Source organism: Lepisma saccharinum, chromosome 3 (assembly GCF_977018435.1).
Source record: "Lepisma saccharinum chromosome 3, izLepSacc3.1, whole genome shotgun sequence".
Lineage (NCBI taxonomy): Eukaryota > Metazoa > Arthropoda > Insecta > Zygentoma > Lepismatidae > Lepisma > Lepisma saccharinum.
The window spans coordinates 58,314,199-58,331,135 of NC_139231.1; the positions used below are offsets into that span (position 1 = coordinate 58,314,199).

Below are 16,937 nucleotides of genomic sequence, written 5' to 3' on the forward strand. Positions count from 1 at the left end.
ATTCAGTATCAATGGAGTAAACATCAACGTAATATCCGATTATTCCAACCGGAAAAGTCAGGACTTGCAGATCACAGCATCACAGAGGGACACAGGATTTTATTTGCCGACACCAAAATAATAGCCAAATGTGCCGGTTACTGGGACCGACGGGTAAAGGAAACCAGCCATAGCCATTTCACTGGAAAGCACCAATCTCAATAGGGACGTGGGACTCCAGCTCAGTCATGCCTGGAACCAACTCCTCCATTAAAACAAGACACCAGCCAATGAGAACACCAGGATCCAGAGCGAGCCAATAGGAAGACAGAGTCCAAACTCCGCCACATTATAGTCATGTATATTAACCTACACTGGTCTCCATTTCTACATCCCCTGAAGATGAGAGTAATTTATGCCCTCAAAACGTTGGAGGCTAGCTCTAATTTAACTTGGCTGGTAAGCCGAGAACACTTATTCGGATCGCGTCACCAGGAAAGCTACAATTCCTATTTTCAAGATGACAGTCGATATATAGCGTCAGTTTTCCATAAAACTAATTCCATCTTGAATATCCTCTTTCATCAAGGTACTCTTAAATTTTGTTTGCCCTACTTCTTACTTCAATTACTTGCCTGTTTCCCCTATAATTTATCTTAGTCTCCGTTGAGGGTTCAATGCTCCCTGATCTCACTGTGGTTGCGCTACTGCATTCAATCATACTTTGCAATAAGCTATAGATATTAATCTGACAAATTTCATATTTTTATTATTTTTTTTTCACTGAAAAATCATTTGTAGGAAATGCGCAGGCCAGCATTTACAAACCTGCACTTGAGAATATTGTCATAGCCACGATATTTGCACACATTTTGAAAAGCATATCAAACAACTTGGTGAAAGGAAGTTTGTGAACTAATTAGTTAGGTTACACATTTAAAATTAAACCCTTTTTGTTATACCTCCCATGAAGCATTGTTGAAGCAACACGGGAGTCGAGTTTCTTGATTCTTGTCCGACTGTTGCAAACATATGAGTCAGATGCATCAGTGACTATGCCAACATAAGCTCCACCTACATGGGAACAGAATTTTTTGACATCTAGCACTATATATGCTGTGTGATATAAACTATGTTTTTATCATGCTCACGCTCGTAAGTATAAAAAATGCAACTGTGCTGAAAGTCAGCAGAGCATTATGATGTAATTTTGGGCTATAATAAACTTTTGTCATCCAAAATATGTTACACACTGTGTAGAAGCCATTGTTGGTCATGTACTTAGTTATTTAGGTGGTTAATTGAACTTTCCTTTTAACTTGAAACTTTCGTAGAAACAAATGATTGTCTCTTGTTTTACAGCCAAAGAAGAACTTGAGATCATTCACACAGGCAACATAGTACCTGGCAATGAAGACACTTACTCTGGTGTCGCTAAGGGAAAAGATGATTTTGTCCCTTGTGATTCCCAGGATTTTTCCAATTCCAGCATGGAAATAGTGGAAATGAAATTGGAGGATTGTGCGGAGATTATGTTGCCTGAAAAATCTGAATGCTCACTGGAAAAAGCAGAAAAGTTATGTCGGGTCTGTGCAAATGAGTGTGCAGATCTTTTGCCTATATTCGAGGAAAATGGAGTTATTTGGATGATAGAAGAGAAAATTAAAAAATATCTCCCCATTAAGGTAAGTGCTTTGTCTGAAATTCAGTAGAATTCTTGAAGTTCTTGCACCAAGCTGATGAAGTTAGAAATCACTTAATGTCAACATTTTAGTTTTGGTATGTTCAAACCTCTTTTGAACATGAGGCTATCTGAAAACCTCTATTATTGTATTATAGTCAACATGGAACAGCTCATTGGAAGACTGGCAGAAGCAATAGAAGAAGAAAGCAAGAATATCATGCTTGCAGATATAGTTAAGAAACCAAAGTATAGGTTAATGTTTAGAGGCCATACAGTTGATAATTTGACCACTTCTTGTGCTTCCCTATTGTCAGGTGTTACATTTAGGTCGTTTGCCAGCTTAATGGCTTTGTTGCGAGATGGTGTATCTATATGTGAGGAAGCAGAATAATTAATGCTCTTGCCCCTTACCAATATTTATTTAGGATTCACATAATGAGGGAAAGTTCACGCCTGAGCCGGATCAAAAGGTAATTAAACACTGATAATAGAAGGACCAGTTGTCATCACTGTACCTGTTGATGTTCCTGTGGTGCTGGTGTGCATAGGCATCTGCATTGGGCATGTCCCAAACCTCGATGCAGGGCCCACTCTGTGGTGTGCACACTAAGGCTACTCGTTTCCAACACTCTCGGCCACTAACACCTGACTGTCCCGACAACCTCTTGTCACCGGGTAGTTGACTGGGTTTGCTGATTTAGCATTTAATGCTGGTTCGAGATATGCCACCTCCCCTGAGAAGAAATTGGATTTACATGGGGACAAGCCCATTTCTTTATTAACAAAAGAAGTTATGATTTAAAATATACAATTAAATATATGTCATAAAATGACCTTATCCAGGAATAAATGAATGCACCTCGTATATGTTGTGCCTCGTCACAAACTGTGTCTTATGAGTGAAAGTCTTTGCATATTCATATGTAACCACAGAGTATTAAGGTTTACGTAATGTCACATTAAGTTGCACTGTGTCACGGTGGAAAATTTAGTACACAAAATTGCTCAATAAATCTGGGGAAAATGTACATAGATGTTGGTTGAGGACAAGGTAATGAGTGTGAAGAAGGTTCACAAACAAAGGAAAGTTCCTGGATTAATGTTAGTGACGTGCCATCTTTTGCAACCTCTGGATGACATCTGGAACTGATCTGGAGAAATGACTTCATCTAATTTCTACAACAAGGTACATAAGTGGTAACACAGCAAATCATGATTATTATCAGTGTTTATTATGTCAAAAGTAAAGTTTGGGCATGAATAGGAGCATTGATATTTGAGTAAGGATGTAAATAACAAGATTAGGTATTGAATTATGCACTCTGTTTTAGCAGAACAAATAATTATAACTCTTGATAAAAAAAAAAAGATTGGAAATGTCAAATATGTAATAATACTTAATGTAAATAGATGGAAATGGCAATATTCCATCAAGTCAGAAAAAATGGCAGATGTAACAGGGAAAAATTTGGGACTTGATTTGGTATTTCTGTCCAAATTGTGCGAGTTGTGTTCAGTAGAAGTAAAACAATTGTTTCTGTGTGAGAGTTTGGTCGTTTTTTTAACGATGCAGCACTCTAATTTCGCTTCATCGATGGTTGGGGACCAATCTGCATGACAACAATTTAGATAATAGGATATTTTCATTAAGTGGACTATATTGATAATATTGCCGTTTGTATTATAGATATATGAATTTAAGAAATATGAAAAGAAGGGATAGACATCCGTCTAAGTAGATGGAGAAGACGTTCCTGCCCCGCATCTCCACCACGTCTAATCACTTTAACGAGATTTAGGGGATCAAACCTCAGGCCATGTGAGAGCCTAATATTAATTATTTATAGGCAGCTAGAGGTACATTGTAAAAGGGGGGGGGGTACAGCTCTGAAGAGCAACGACAACACTCAAACAACAAGGAGGCTAGCCCCATGAAATAAGAACACACAGGCATTTAATTATAACAGGATGGCGACAGACCTGGAAAACCTGGAAAACCGGGGAAAGTCAGGGAATTTGAGGGGTCAAAAAAAGTCAGGGAATTTCGTCTTCATTGACTTTTATCATCGTTATATAACTCTGCACTGGAACAGAAAATCTCGTTTGTAAGTTTGGGCCTCAACTTTTAGGCCCCTGTTATGCGCAACACAACCACGGTGCAAGAAACCAGTGATAGCAGCAGCAGAGAGAGAGAGAGAGAGAGAAATTTCTCTCGCCCGGGCTTCTCGGCGGGAATTTTAAATTCAAACACTCTTTGGAGGAAAATTGTTATAACTCGTGCAGTATGGGAGCAATCTACTTTGGATAACTTTTGTTTTGCAGTTAAAACATCAGCGCATGCAACCGTTTACAATTCAGAACACCTGACCGAGGAAGGGGGCTTGGGGGGGCACGTCCCCCGAATTTCAATGGAGTTTGCACCCTCTTCTCCCACTATTTTGGGGAGAAGGCGCAAACTTTAGTATTCTTTTCAAAGAATGGATATTTCTCAAGAGAGTGAATCATGTTTCATGTTCTTGGGTGCCATACAAATTGAATAATACGCCAAAATGTGAATTATTTTTTTTTTTTTACAACAAATAGGTAATTTGCATTTTTGGAAGAAAATTGTTATAACTCGGGCACTATGGAAGCAATCTACTTGGGATAAGTTTTGTTTTTCAGCTAAAACATCAGAGCATGCAACCGTGTACAATTCAGAATGCCGAACCGAGGAAGGGGGGTTTGGGGGTGCGACATCCGAATTTCAATTAAAAAAAAATGAAAAAATCTGGAGTTTGCCCCCTCTTCTCCCGCTATTTTGGGGAAAAGGCGCAAACCTTAGTATTCTCTTCGAAAAATGGACGTTTCCAAAGAGAGTGAAACATGTTTCATGTTCTGGGGTGCCATACAAGTTGAATAATAAGCCAAAATGTGAAACTCTGTTATTTACTAATAATAGGTAATTTGCATATTGCTCAGAAAATTGTTATAACTCGGGCACTATAGGAGTAATCTACTTCGGATAAGTTTTGTTTTGCAGCTAAAACAACAGAGCATGCAACCGTGTACAATTCAGATCGCCGAACCGAGGAAAGGGGGTTTGGGGGTGCGATCCCCGAATTTCAATTAAAAAAAACATAAAAATCTGTAGTTTGCCCCCTCTTCTCCCGCTATTTTGGAGAGAAGGCCCAAACTTTAGTATTCTTTTCAAATAATGGACATTTCTCAAGAGGATGAAACATGTTTCATGTTCTTGGGTGCCATACAAGTTCAATAATGAGCCAAAATGTGAAACTCTGTTCGGAAATGTGGCATGGATATGTTACAGAGAGAGGGGAGTTTGGTCATCAATATGAATTTCCCAGGCTTCCTCCAGACCTGTGTCAGAGTTTCCACCTAAACATAAGAGTATGAAGGTCCAGAAAGCACATTCATTTCGTAATCAGCACCATGATACCATATGGTATCATCGGGCCAGTACGACCTTACTCTGATGATACCATATCGTATCATCGGGGGAGTAAAGGTTAAGCCTCTAAATATTACGTGGAAAATACATTGACTTATCATTTTTTCTTGTTCATATGGGAGTAGTAAGGGGACTTGTCAATAGATGGAGGGTATTAGAGTGGGTGGTGCCGTGCGATAGTTGTCGGATGTCATAGTAAGGCATTTTGTTGGGCAAACTGAAGGAACATGGAAACAAATAGGTTCCATTGATACAAGAGGTTTTTGTCGAATATCGCCACCTGACAAAGTATCTCACTACAACATGCGACAGAAATTGCATGGACTGCAACATCCAACAAAAATCGCATGCATAAACAAGAAGAACTTTAGACTGCAAATATGCTGCTGGAATTTTATTACTCTTCTGGCTCACTTCACCTTATTTAATGTAGCAGTGCTTACAAAGGTTTTCTTTCATCATCGTGACGTATTACTGGTTTCGCACAAGTTAACATACGTTTACAATGTCATTGCACTATTCTTAAATATCAAGAAGAATCCAACCAAACAGGATATTTATTGAATACCATCACGAAAAAGTGAAACAAATCTGCATTGGTGAACGTTATAAAAATTGGCAAGTGCATGCTCCCAACCTCAAATTTACTGCAACACTAGTATTGCAATGAAATTAACGCTACTCTCTGTACTGTCTGTTTAAACTCGTGAGAGATGGTAATTAATGTCTCACTGAGTAAGGTTAATGTCCAATGTTATGAAATAAAATACTAATAATAAATACATAAATATTTTAATATATTTACTCGAATCATTCAATCATAAAAGCAAATCACTTTCTTCAAGAATTGACTTTTCTCTGCCAGCTCTGCTAAATTTTCACTTTCCATCTACTGATTTATACGAGGGGTGGCCAGAAAGTAATTTCCAATTAGTAGGGACATTGATTTTTCGCAAACGCCAAAACCGTGAAAAATGGTATTTGATGCGAACTTATGTTTAGGAATGTGCAGTGATGTCTGAACACATTTTTCGCCCATTCGAGATATCGAAATAATGCGAATTGTTGGCATTTTTAGCGATTGTTTTTTTTAAAGAAATGTCCTAAAACAACGAAAAATTTCATAAAATCCAACGTTATGCAATTTTTCCAACATTTTACTCAAGAGTAAACTATAGAGTTATGGGTACATGGAATAATTCCGATAGCCACATTAAATCATGTATTTCCCACGATTTTTTTCAACTTCTATCAAAACCATTTGCATCACAGAGCAAAGTGGCAGGGTTCTAACAGGAGATAGAGCGTGTATCTACCGTCACATGGGAGCCACATCTTCGTATTTGTCACATGAGATATGTTTTGAATTACCAAGCTAAGTGCGCACCATCGGCATTTGTCGAGTGAGTAATAATGGAGCTCAGTCGTTAGGGCATCTGACTACTATGCAAGAGACCTGGGGTCCATCCCCTTCAGTGGAGAACCGGGATGTTTTCCACCTATTCAAACTGCTCCGGCACCCACCCAGCATCATATGAAGCTGGTACCTTGAGGAAACTTTGAGGGATAAAGGTAGCCGTGGTGCTGATCACATCACCCCTACCTTCAACCGTGATCAAGAAAGTGTGGGGCCCTAACTCCACACCCCTATACACCTTCTAGGAAAAGTGCAGGGAGCACTTTACTTTTACTTCCTCAAAAATCTGTTCCAACATATCAAACTGACGAAAATATGTAGACCATGTGACCTACAATTTAAAATAATAGTTTAAAAGCGCAATGGAGTATTAAGTTTCGGTATATTTGGCAGAAAAATGTTCTAAAACAAAAACGCAAATTTTGGGAAACGTAACACTAAGAAGTCAAAAAAAGATAATGCCAATTTTTGGTGCCATAATATATCGGTATCTGTCATGTGAAATTGATTGATTTAAATTTTTTGGGTGCGTCATCACCACTTGGTCATTATGCACCCTTCAGTATATATGGGGAAAATTCCATTATCTAAAATCTTTACCTTAAAATTTAAAAATAGGGGTATGGAAAATAACTTTCCCAAAATAACGTTCAAGATATGAAACTCTCATGAAGAGGCATAAGCAATATGACGTACAATTTGAAACAGTAGTTTAAAAACACCATGACGGTATAATATCAGATATTTGCGAGAAAATGCGCTAAAATGAAAATGTGAATATTGGGAAGAATAACACAGTATAGTAAAAAATAAAAAATAAGAAAATACACCAGTTTGAAAAAAAAAATACCAAAATACCGATTAGGCATTAATAAAACAAGAATATCAGTTGTAATTTATTGCATTAGCAACAGTGAGTCCTAACCTAATTTTCGGCATAATCACCACCGTTTTTCTGGAATTTGTCGTAGCATGGCACTAAATTTTGTATGCCCATGGCATATGTATCTGACAGCAAAGACTGGAACTATCTCTACCGCAGTGTAGCTGTCAAATCCTTGTCCTGCCAGAAACCTCTTCAGTTAAGCAAAGAGATGAAAGTCGGTACATTCAAGGCCAGGGCTGTACAGGGAGTGGTCCAAGATCTCTCACCTGAAGTGATGCAAAGGGCCCGTGTGTACTCAGCTGTATGGGGTTGTGCACATTCGATTGGCCTTCCGTGAATTGTCTGCACCATCGTCTGACCATACTATAACTCACGACGTCGGGTCTGCACACCTCACATGATTGCTGGTGGCTCTGTGCCAAATTCTGAGCGTGCAATGTAGGCTACATGGCAGTCGGTGGGAGACTGTATGAGAGCTGCAATTTTTAACCTAGAACTGTCCTAAAACGGCTGCATTTCAACTGTACCAGATTACAGCTACATGCCACTTCTTCCTGCCTGCATGTGTGTGTGTAGCTCTCCGACCACTAGTGCTGCGTATAGGCACCATTGGAGCTTTTTTCAGGATGCCCCTCGTATATGAACTTTCAGAAGCTTTTATTATTAGAGTGTTCCTGTTTTAATGTGTGGTTAGCTAAATCAGGTACCTATACAATGCAACTCTATAAATTCCTTGCGTTACATTTCTAATACCTACATACCCTATTCATCAGCATTAATGGTATAACTGCATATTGTCAGTTTCACAGTACTTCACTTGGATAGACTGTACTGAAGCAGAAATCCCATTGATAATGTAAGGAAATATGACACTTTATTTTGTTCGATTCAATTGTTTCACTTATATGCAAGAGTTAAGTTGTTTGCTTTACAGAGAGAGATGTAGCTTATGCATTGAAAAATGAGTCCACACTCATGGTTCTTGCAAGCAGAGGGTTCCAAACCTCAGTGGAAATATCAACATATAATACCAAGAATGTATAAGGAGACTGATAAATTACAAATTGTATTTCTTAATCAATCACACTTCACTCTTATCTCATTTAGTCGTAACTTTAAAAATAATCGAGTATTTTATTTTAAACTTACTGCGTATGACAAAATTCCATAATCCTTCCCTAGCTTGTGAAATGTAATAATTTTCCAAATTCACTATTTTGCAGTTTGTTTGAATTCAAATCATAGAGAATAGAGAAATTAAGTCAATTTCATAGAAGATAATATTGGTACTTAACAAAACCATACGTGGATCTGTATGTGTTTATTATTTCCATTTGCAAAAACATCCATTTAGTTTAGTTTGTAATTGTCAGGGAAAAATGTAAATGTTGTCCTGGAAAACCTGGAAAAATCAGGGAATTTCATTTGTGCTTGTTTGTAGCCACCCTGTATAAACACTTCACTTGACTGAACAGGCAGGGTGAGGAAGAGTCATAGGAATATTCATTACCTGTAGCGCTGTTGGAAGATCTTGTCCTTGCTTCGATGGGGCCCTAACCTGTAATAAAACGAGCTCGGGAGCTTAACTCAGTTTTCTCCCAAAACTGCCCTAATGTAATCCCAATATTCTAAACCATCACTTTCCGCTCGTAATTCTATAATTTTCGTTTTACTGACAAATATATGGAGCTCATTCGCTATAACGTAATCTTAATTCGATGTTAAACAGAAGGCAACTGAGTGCAACTCTAGAGCTCACTAGCAATAGCTGTATTCGATGTAAATCAAAAAGCAACAGATTGAGGTTCTCTCACGTGGACCACTTATTTTCAATTTGAACATTCGATCGGTAAATCTGTTGACTCGAGTTTGTCCCTCGCCAACCGTGATTTCTGTGGATAATGCTGATTTACTGATTTTCATATTCTGCTGGCAAAATTTACTTTTAAGAAGCTCTTTTCCAGCTCTTCACTGGAACCCCTTTTATGACGTGATTAGCTTATTAATTTATGATGCTCGGGGTCCTGGGTTCGACTCACGCCTGCAGCATGATACGGTATATACATGCTCTGTAAAGATGTTTTGGCATGTACAAGGTGGTTATAAATTGTTAAAAAATCACCAAATGAGAGTTGTACAACAAATGCAACGAAACTGTATTTTCGCTGTCAGCAGTGAAATTACGAGTGCTCTCTTTCCATATGCAGTAGCTGTAATCATCTCGCACATGCTTTTTTTTACATGTGCAGGTAATGCTATTGAAGCTGAAGATCGGGCTGCTTCGGGAGTCCATCATACTCTGTGTTGATTCACATGATCAGGTGACATCACAGAGACAAAGGATCGCCAAATTGTATGAGAAAGAAAAAAATGTTGCAGCAAGTGCTGTTGGATGTACAAGATTAAATACCTTCACTTCCTTTGTTCTTATGTTTGACTTTGCTCTCAGTTGGAACGAGAGTTGCATTACTCGAAGTCTGTCGTCTGTGAGCACTGAACTCCGTGCCGACGAGGGAAAAATTCCATAACCTCCTTGAGTACTTGGAAACTGTAAGTGCCACATCTGATAAATTCAATGCCACTTGCTTGGGGCCTGGAATGTGCTACCTGCCGCCTAGAGTTCAATCACCAGATTTCTCAGATCGTAGTGATTTTTACGAGTGCAATAGTCATTGAAACTAGATTTCTAAAATAAATGTGAAAAAAAAACATCGAAAAAGTTTCAATCAGACATACAGCACACACACTGATAGACACCAAAATCAGAGAGATGCATGCAATTATGCACTTTCCACATGATCTTAACATCGACGTTGGACAAGCACATCACATTTGGCTCCTGCTGTTGCAACAACCCATCGCATGCAGCAGGTGAGCTGGCTATGCTAGAGCTCCTAGCGACACACGAGGGAATTACAGGAACCAGAAGCCAACCCATCAGTGAAGCAACAAGTTCCTCAGCAGATGGTGGCAGAGGCCACCAAAATTAATAGAATTTATATAAGTAAGTTTTTGTGGATAAATATTAGTAACTTGTTTACATCTTATTATTAAGTATCTTATGCTCATAATTCTTTACCAGGTGGCACCAAATGATGAACTACCACAGCAAGTGTGCCCACTTTGTCTTGAGAAGTTGAACATTTGCCATGAGCTCGTGTCTGGCTGTGTTGAAGCTGATAAGAAGCTGAAGGATTTGTTTATATCGAAATCGGGTCATATAAAGGTAAGGGTTATTTTTAGCAACTTGGGTTCATCATTATGTAATTTATAGTTTAATCATTTATATTTTGAAATAAATGGTGAACCTCAGAAATGTGTCCATTTTTAAATTGCAATTTAGAATATAAAAGTAGAACTGAGCTGATACTGATGGATAGCTATCCGTAGAGGAAAGTATAGGCTGGGATCTATTCACCAATACTGTCTGAGACTCTTCCAGAGATGAATTTTTTCATAAGTCCACAAAAATTGCTTTGTGACATTTTCGTCAAATGTAAGTATCCTGGAAATTATGGAAAGTTAAAGTTCTCGTATACTTTGCACCAGTTTTTTTGTGAAAAAATTAATTTGGTGATTAAATGGCAGCTATATTAATATTCCTATTTAATTATTCAATATTTTAAAGAAAAAACTCTGGTATGTTTATGTGTATAATTACGATGGAATTATTTTATAAAGGTAAAGGTACCCCTGTGCGCACATATGCCATGAACACATGTGGGGTGATGTGGAAGTATAGTGCTCCACATATTTGTGATCTCGACCATGTTGATAAAATGAAAAGGGGAACCCCCCGAAGATGCCCATCCTCCACCCGCATACATTCGGAGGTATGCGCTTTTGTTCAGGTACCTTAAAATAAACCCTGGGCATCTTTTCCGCAAACATTTATGGATTCCCCCATTTTTTCCTTTTTCCTTTATTGTATAGTTTTATATTTTAATTACACAAAGTGGAATGAACCAGAACTGTTCTGGTGAATCCAGATTACCAACTTACATTTAAATATTAATGAATATTTCTATTGTTATACTTTTCAAGCATTGGAAAGATTATCAGTATTTAAAGGTGGTGTTGATGAGGTTTTTAAGTTTTTAACTTGTGTTTGTTTACTTCCGTGCCCCAGGGTGCCAAACCTATTGTAGGCACATATTTTCCTCCTTCCCACGGCTAAATCTGAGGGTTATTAAATAGCCCTTTTATTAGTGGATCCCCATGTCGAGTGCAGGTTCTTCGATGTTCCTGAGTATGGAGGAAACAATATGACCAGATTCGAGTCACAAGCAAAAGTATGTAAGTATGTAATTCACAAACAGATTAACACAATATGTATAAACAACTTACATCATGGTATAGACACTACCTGTAGATGTCCTTTCTTTGTCACGAACGATGGTATAGAATTTGCGGCATACATGATGGAAACGAGACAATAGACTAAACATTAGGCAACATATAATAACAAAGTCTGGCGCACACTGATGACACAGATCAGGTCTGGAGTAGATGTTCAGTCGGTATACGACACTACCCCCTTTGGTAGAAGAGACTCCTGTTTCATGGAATTTGCCCATAGTGGTCTTGGCCTCTTGGATCTTCTAATCAGCTGATGATCGTTTGTCGCGTTCGGAGGCTTTATTTGATCTTCAACAGCAGGTACAGGGAGATAGTCCTCCTCTCTTACTAGGACTGGGTTGTTGCCATGTGAGAGACTTTGCTTTTGGGCAACGGTGTCTTTTCCAACCTTAGCAGGATATCTCTTGATCTTCAAAAGATGAATAACAACCACATCATTATCGACAATTACTTTTGCCATCTTCTGGCCCATCAATTTTACAGTTTCGCCAATAGTGTATTTGGAACCATGGCTGAACTTCTTCTTGCAACGTTCCACTAGTATTTTTCCTCCCGGCTTTAATAGAACAGGACCAATAGGCTGATTTTTGGAATCATCTGTGTTATGTCTGAAGTGGAAATATCTGTTCTTGGACGAAACTTAAGTAAGCGTTCTGCCAGAGTACACCCATGCACTGGAGTATTTCTCAATCTACTCACTGTGTCTCGCAAAGTGATACACAAATGATTCGAAAAGTTATTTTCGAGCATGTTCTTCATCACCCCAACATTCCCTTCAGCTAGACCATTTGATTGGGGGGGGGGGGTGTACAGAGCTGAGTGAAGAAACTTAACATTCCTCTTTGAGCAATAAGTGTTGAACTCCGAAGATGCAAATGGTTAACCATTGTCAGTAACATAGGTTTTTGGATATCCAAAGCATGAAGAAAATTGATCTAAATGACAGATAATGGTGTCAAACTGCATATTCTTCACTCTCCACACATATCCAATGAGAATAAGCATCAACCAGCAACAGAAAATTCATATCTGAGAAATGAAGGAAATCAAGATGGACATGCTCAATAGGCTGCGATGCAATAGGCCATGACTCGAATCCAGTACCAGGCATGTTCGGCCTGTTATTGTAACGCAAACATGTGTCACACAAAGACTTGAGCCTTCCAATGTCTTCGTTCATCGTGTTCCAAAAGAACGATGAATAAGCTATTTCCTTCATTTTGCATGTTCCCTGGTGGAATTTGTGCAACACAGAAATGACACTCTGGATACAAGATTCAGGTACAACCAGTCTTTCACCCATGAAAATACATCCCTTCTGTATGTGGACATCATATCGCCTGTCAAATATCTTTCTAAGAGAATTCCCTTTTGTTCTTCCAATGAATTGCGGCCATCTCACTTAAACGTATTCGAAGACGGTAAGCTCAGGATCACGTCGTGATTCCAGCGCAATGGGTGTCAACACCGAAGATTCAATTAGATTAAGGATAACTGGCTCAGCTGTAAACTGACATGCGAAATAATCATGATTATCATAAACTGGATCATCTGCAACACAAATTCTTGACAGCGCATCGGCCAACTCAACGTGAGGCGTGTATACAGTTTTGAAGTCATATTCTTCCAATACTAACTTTCATCTGTTGATTCTGCTGATGGCTAGAGTGGGCAGGTTACTTCTAGGATCTAGCAGATGAGATAATTGCTTGGAGTCAGTGAATGCAACAAAATGTTGTCCAATGAGGTACTTGTGGAAGTACAAGGGTCGTCAAAGGTTGACCGGGACTTTTATTTCTGCAGAGGAAATAGGTAGCAGAAGAAACACTAAACTATGTCAGTTTTTCAAAGTATTCTCCGTGCGTGCCGAGGCACTGTTGCCATCATTCTGGCAGCTCCCGAATTCCTTTGGCGTAGAAAGAACTTGGTTGTTGTCGTAGCCACTGGAGGACATCGCTCCGCAGTGTTTCGTCTGTCGTGAATTTCTTCCCTCCCAGATGGTCTTTAAGGGGTGCAAACAAATGATAATCACTGGGGGCTATATCCGAAGTGTAGGGGGGATGGGGCAGAACTTCCAAGCACATGTTGGCCAGAGTTGTTGTTGTCACATTGGCCATGTGAGGGCTGGCATTGTCATGGAGAAGAATGACATTTCCAGACAACATCCCAGGTCTTTTCTTGCGAATGGACTTTCGTACAGCACCACTCAACAATGTGTAATACTGGGCATTAATCGTGCTCCCTTTGTCCAGAAAATCCACATGGATAACGCCCTTCATGTCCCAGAAGTCTATTATTCGTTCCAAATTTTGCTGCAGAAATAAATCTGTGCTGTGATATTTTGCATGATTCGAAGTAAAATAATGCAGATTGAAAAAATGTTCTGTCAGTATTAGAGCTGAACCAATACTGATGCCGATACTCTCACCGATACCCACCAATACTGATGCCGATACCGATACTTGTATAATTCCAAATTTAAAATAACACGCCAAAACACGCTGTTCCACCATGACTTGCTACTCCTTATGGGCAGGGCACGTTTCTCACTGCATGACTCATGCTAATCACATGCTGCGCATGCGCGGTAGCCTGCACAAACATTGCATTGTGTGTAAATGTAGAAGAAAGACGAAAGAACACATTGCTAGTTTCATTTCATTTATTGGGCTTGCACTTTCTCCAAAAAAAAGGGAAACTTTTTCCTTGAACAACCCTCGTATATACATATAATATATACTATATATATATAAATTATATGTGTGTGTGTGTGTGTAATTATTATTATTACATTTTATGCATTTCTGACGAGGGGCGATGAATAAATTAATCCACCAAGCGAATGTTCTGTTGCAAAGATGCATCTCAACTTTACATTTTTTGTAAGTGACAATCGATCAGATGTTTCAAATATTAGAGCTAAGAGCAAGGCAATCGTGTGGTCGTTGTCCTTCTCTCCCCCAATTTTAAAAATGAGATCATGCCTCTCAGACCTTCTCTAAAATTAGCCTCGTCGATGGCGCAGTGGTTGCGTCATCGCCTTGTAATCAAGGGGTCCTGGGTTCGATACCCGGTGGAGGCATCACCAAATCAATCAATCAATTCTCTAAAATTAAAGGATCACTCTTCAAAAACTAACATTAAATCATCCGTGAACACAAGAATGATTGGCGATTTATCAGCCCCGGACACGGGGTCTAAAACTATCAGTATAGCTGTAATGTGAAACCAATCTCATCTCCTTTTTGTCCTTTAACAAAGAGAATAAAAAATTTGTAAACGAAATTTAAGGAGAGAGTGAAAACTTACCAGTCTCTTGCTTCTATATCAGGCGATTGACTTCAGTACAGTGATATTCTGAAGTGACTTTGCTTTCGATATACTTTCGGCAAATGATTTCTAAGAAAAATTAAAAGCCAAGTTCTATTGCTTGGCGTGGGAGGAACCCATCACTACACTTTCAAGAAATTAACTGCTGTCATCTATCATTCAAAGAAAATTATTCCCCTGCCGCGTTCCTTGTGCAAAAACACGCCTGTGCTGAAACCCAGTCAGGACAAACAAAAGTCTAAAGTTGAAAAGGAGAACGGGGATTTGCCCAGGTATTTGAATTTCCAGAAAAATGCTATGTACTATGTCTGAGACACTTCCACCACTTTCATTGGCGATGGCCTTTTTGACTGCGGGAGGTCACTAAAGAGAGGGATGTCCGCAAACATCAAAGAAAGTGGAAGGGTTACCAACAGATGCATTGTTGGCTTTCTGGACCTCATTGGGGTTATTGTTACACAAGACCGCATCTGTACGAACAAAGCCTGGTAGACTTCGAAGAGAACTAAACAGAAACAGCAAACTCCTATGGGGATAATTTCACGTTACGCTTGATTTGCAAGATACTTGACCGCGAGTATTATCTGCATACAGATCTTTTTGTCATGCACTTGCTGTTCACGGAAACTTGAGTACAGGTTCATTTAACAAATGCACAACTATTTTTTTTTCAAAACCAAAGGTAAGTTGGTTCCAAACATAAAAGAACGACTTTCGATGGACCATTTCCATCCCACGAGAGGTCTCATACATTTCCTAACGGGACACGGTCCCTACGGTCAACACCTAAATAAGCACAACCTCAGACAGACTGATAAATGCCTGAAATGTAAAACCGAGACGGACACACCGGAACATAAAGCCTTCTTTTGCCAGACATCAAACAAACAAATCGAAGATTTAAGACAAAAGCTACCAAACTTCAACACGTACCAGTTAATAAGAAATCCCGAGCACTTTACGTCACTAAACGACTTAACAAACCTGGTGTCGAAAGAGGAACATTCCCTCTTCAAATCCGGCATCACTCACCTCCCCATTCAACCCCTACCTCCGGAATGTAATATACCCCCCAGAAGATCACAAAGAATCCACCTTCGACAAACTCAACAACAGGACATCCCTCCTTAGGACTAAGATCACCAAGAGGATAATGAAGCAGAACCTCCCACAGGAACATCAAGAAGGAGACACTAATACAGAAGACAGTGATACGCCAAAACGAAAAAAGGTTACGTCTCCCCGGAGAAAGGCAAAGGATAACACTGCAAGGACTCGACCTAGGAACCAACCGAATTTAACCAAGATTCTTCTTTTTCGTTTCTTTCTTAAATTGTAATCTTACACCCCCTTCTTTATTCTCGTTACTAAACACACTGCAAACTTCTCTCACTGATTCTTGACAATTCTCTATATTTCCACTACCGAACGTACTAATGTACCCGATACTTCCCAGGAAATCCCTCCCTACTTCTTCCCTTCCTGATGATGTCCCGGGTACCAACCATCGTACCGATGTTCATCCCAGTCCGACCAACTCTTGCTGGTCTCCCGCAAGTCTCCTTGCATCAGGTACCACTCGTTCTTTCATATCTCTTCCTACTATTAATACGTACATCTCAAAGCCAATAATACTCTCACTATCTCAAACATAACATACTAGAACATAGACCCTGCTTAACATTCATAGAATCGTGTTAATGTCCATTCCTCATCTCATCCATCAACACTAATGCACACGACACACAATAAAACTTATCCTAAGAAAACATTACCCACCCAATTACACACTTATGTAATTTCGTATCTGTGATCATAAATAATATTAATG

General features: G+C 39.1%; 1 protein-coding gene across 1 annotated transcript in view; it reads left to right on the forward strand.

Annotated features, from left to right (window-relative positions):
• The window catches only part of LOC145985544 (uncharacterized), a 66,800-nt gene extending 55,206 nt beyond the window's left edge, over window positions 1–11,594 (forward strand). The window contains exons 5-7 of the mRNA XM_083119614.1: window positions 1,342–1,664; window positions 10,500–10,643; window positions 11,547–11,594. Coding sequence (XP_082975740.1) covers window positions 1,342–1,664; window positions 10,500–10,643; window positions 11,547–11,594 — 515 coding nt within the window. The remainder of the gene's footprint in view (window positions 1–1,341; window positions 1,665–10,499; window positions 10,644–11,546) is intronic.
• The last annotated feature ends 5,343 nt before the right edge of the window (window positions 11,595–16,937 follow it).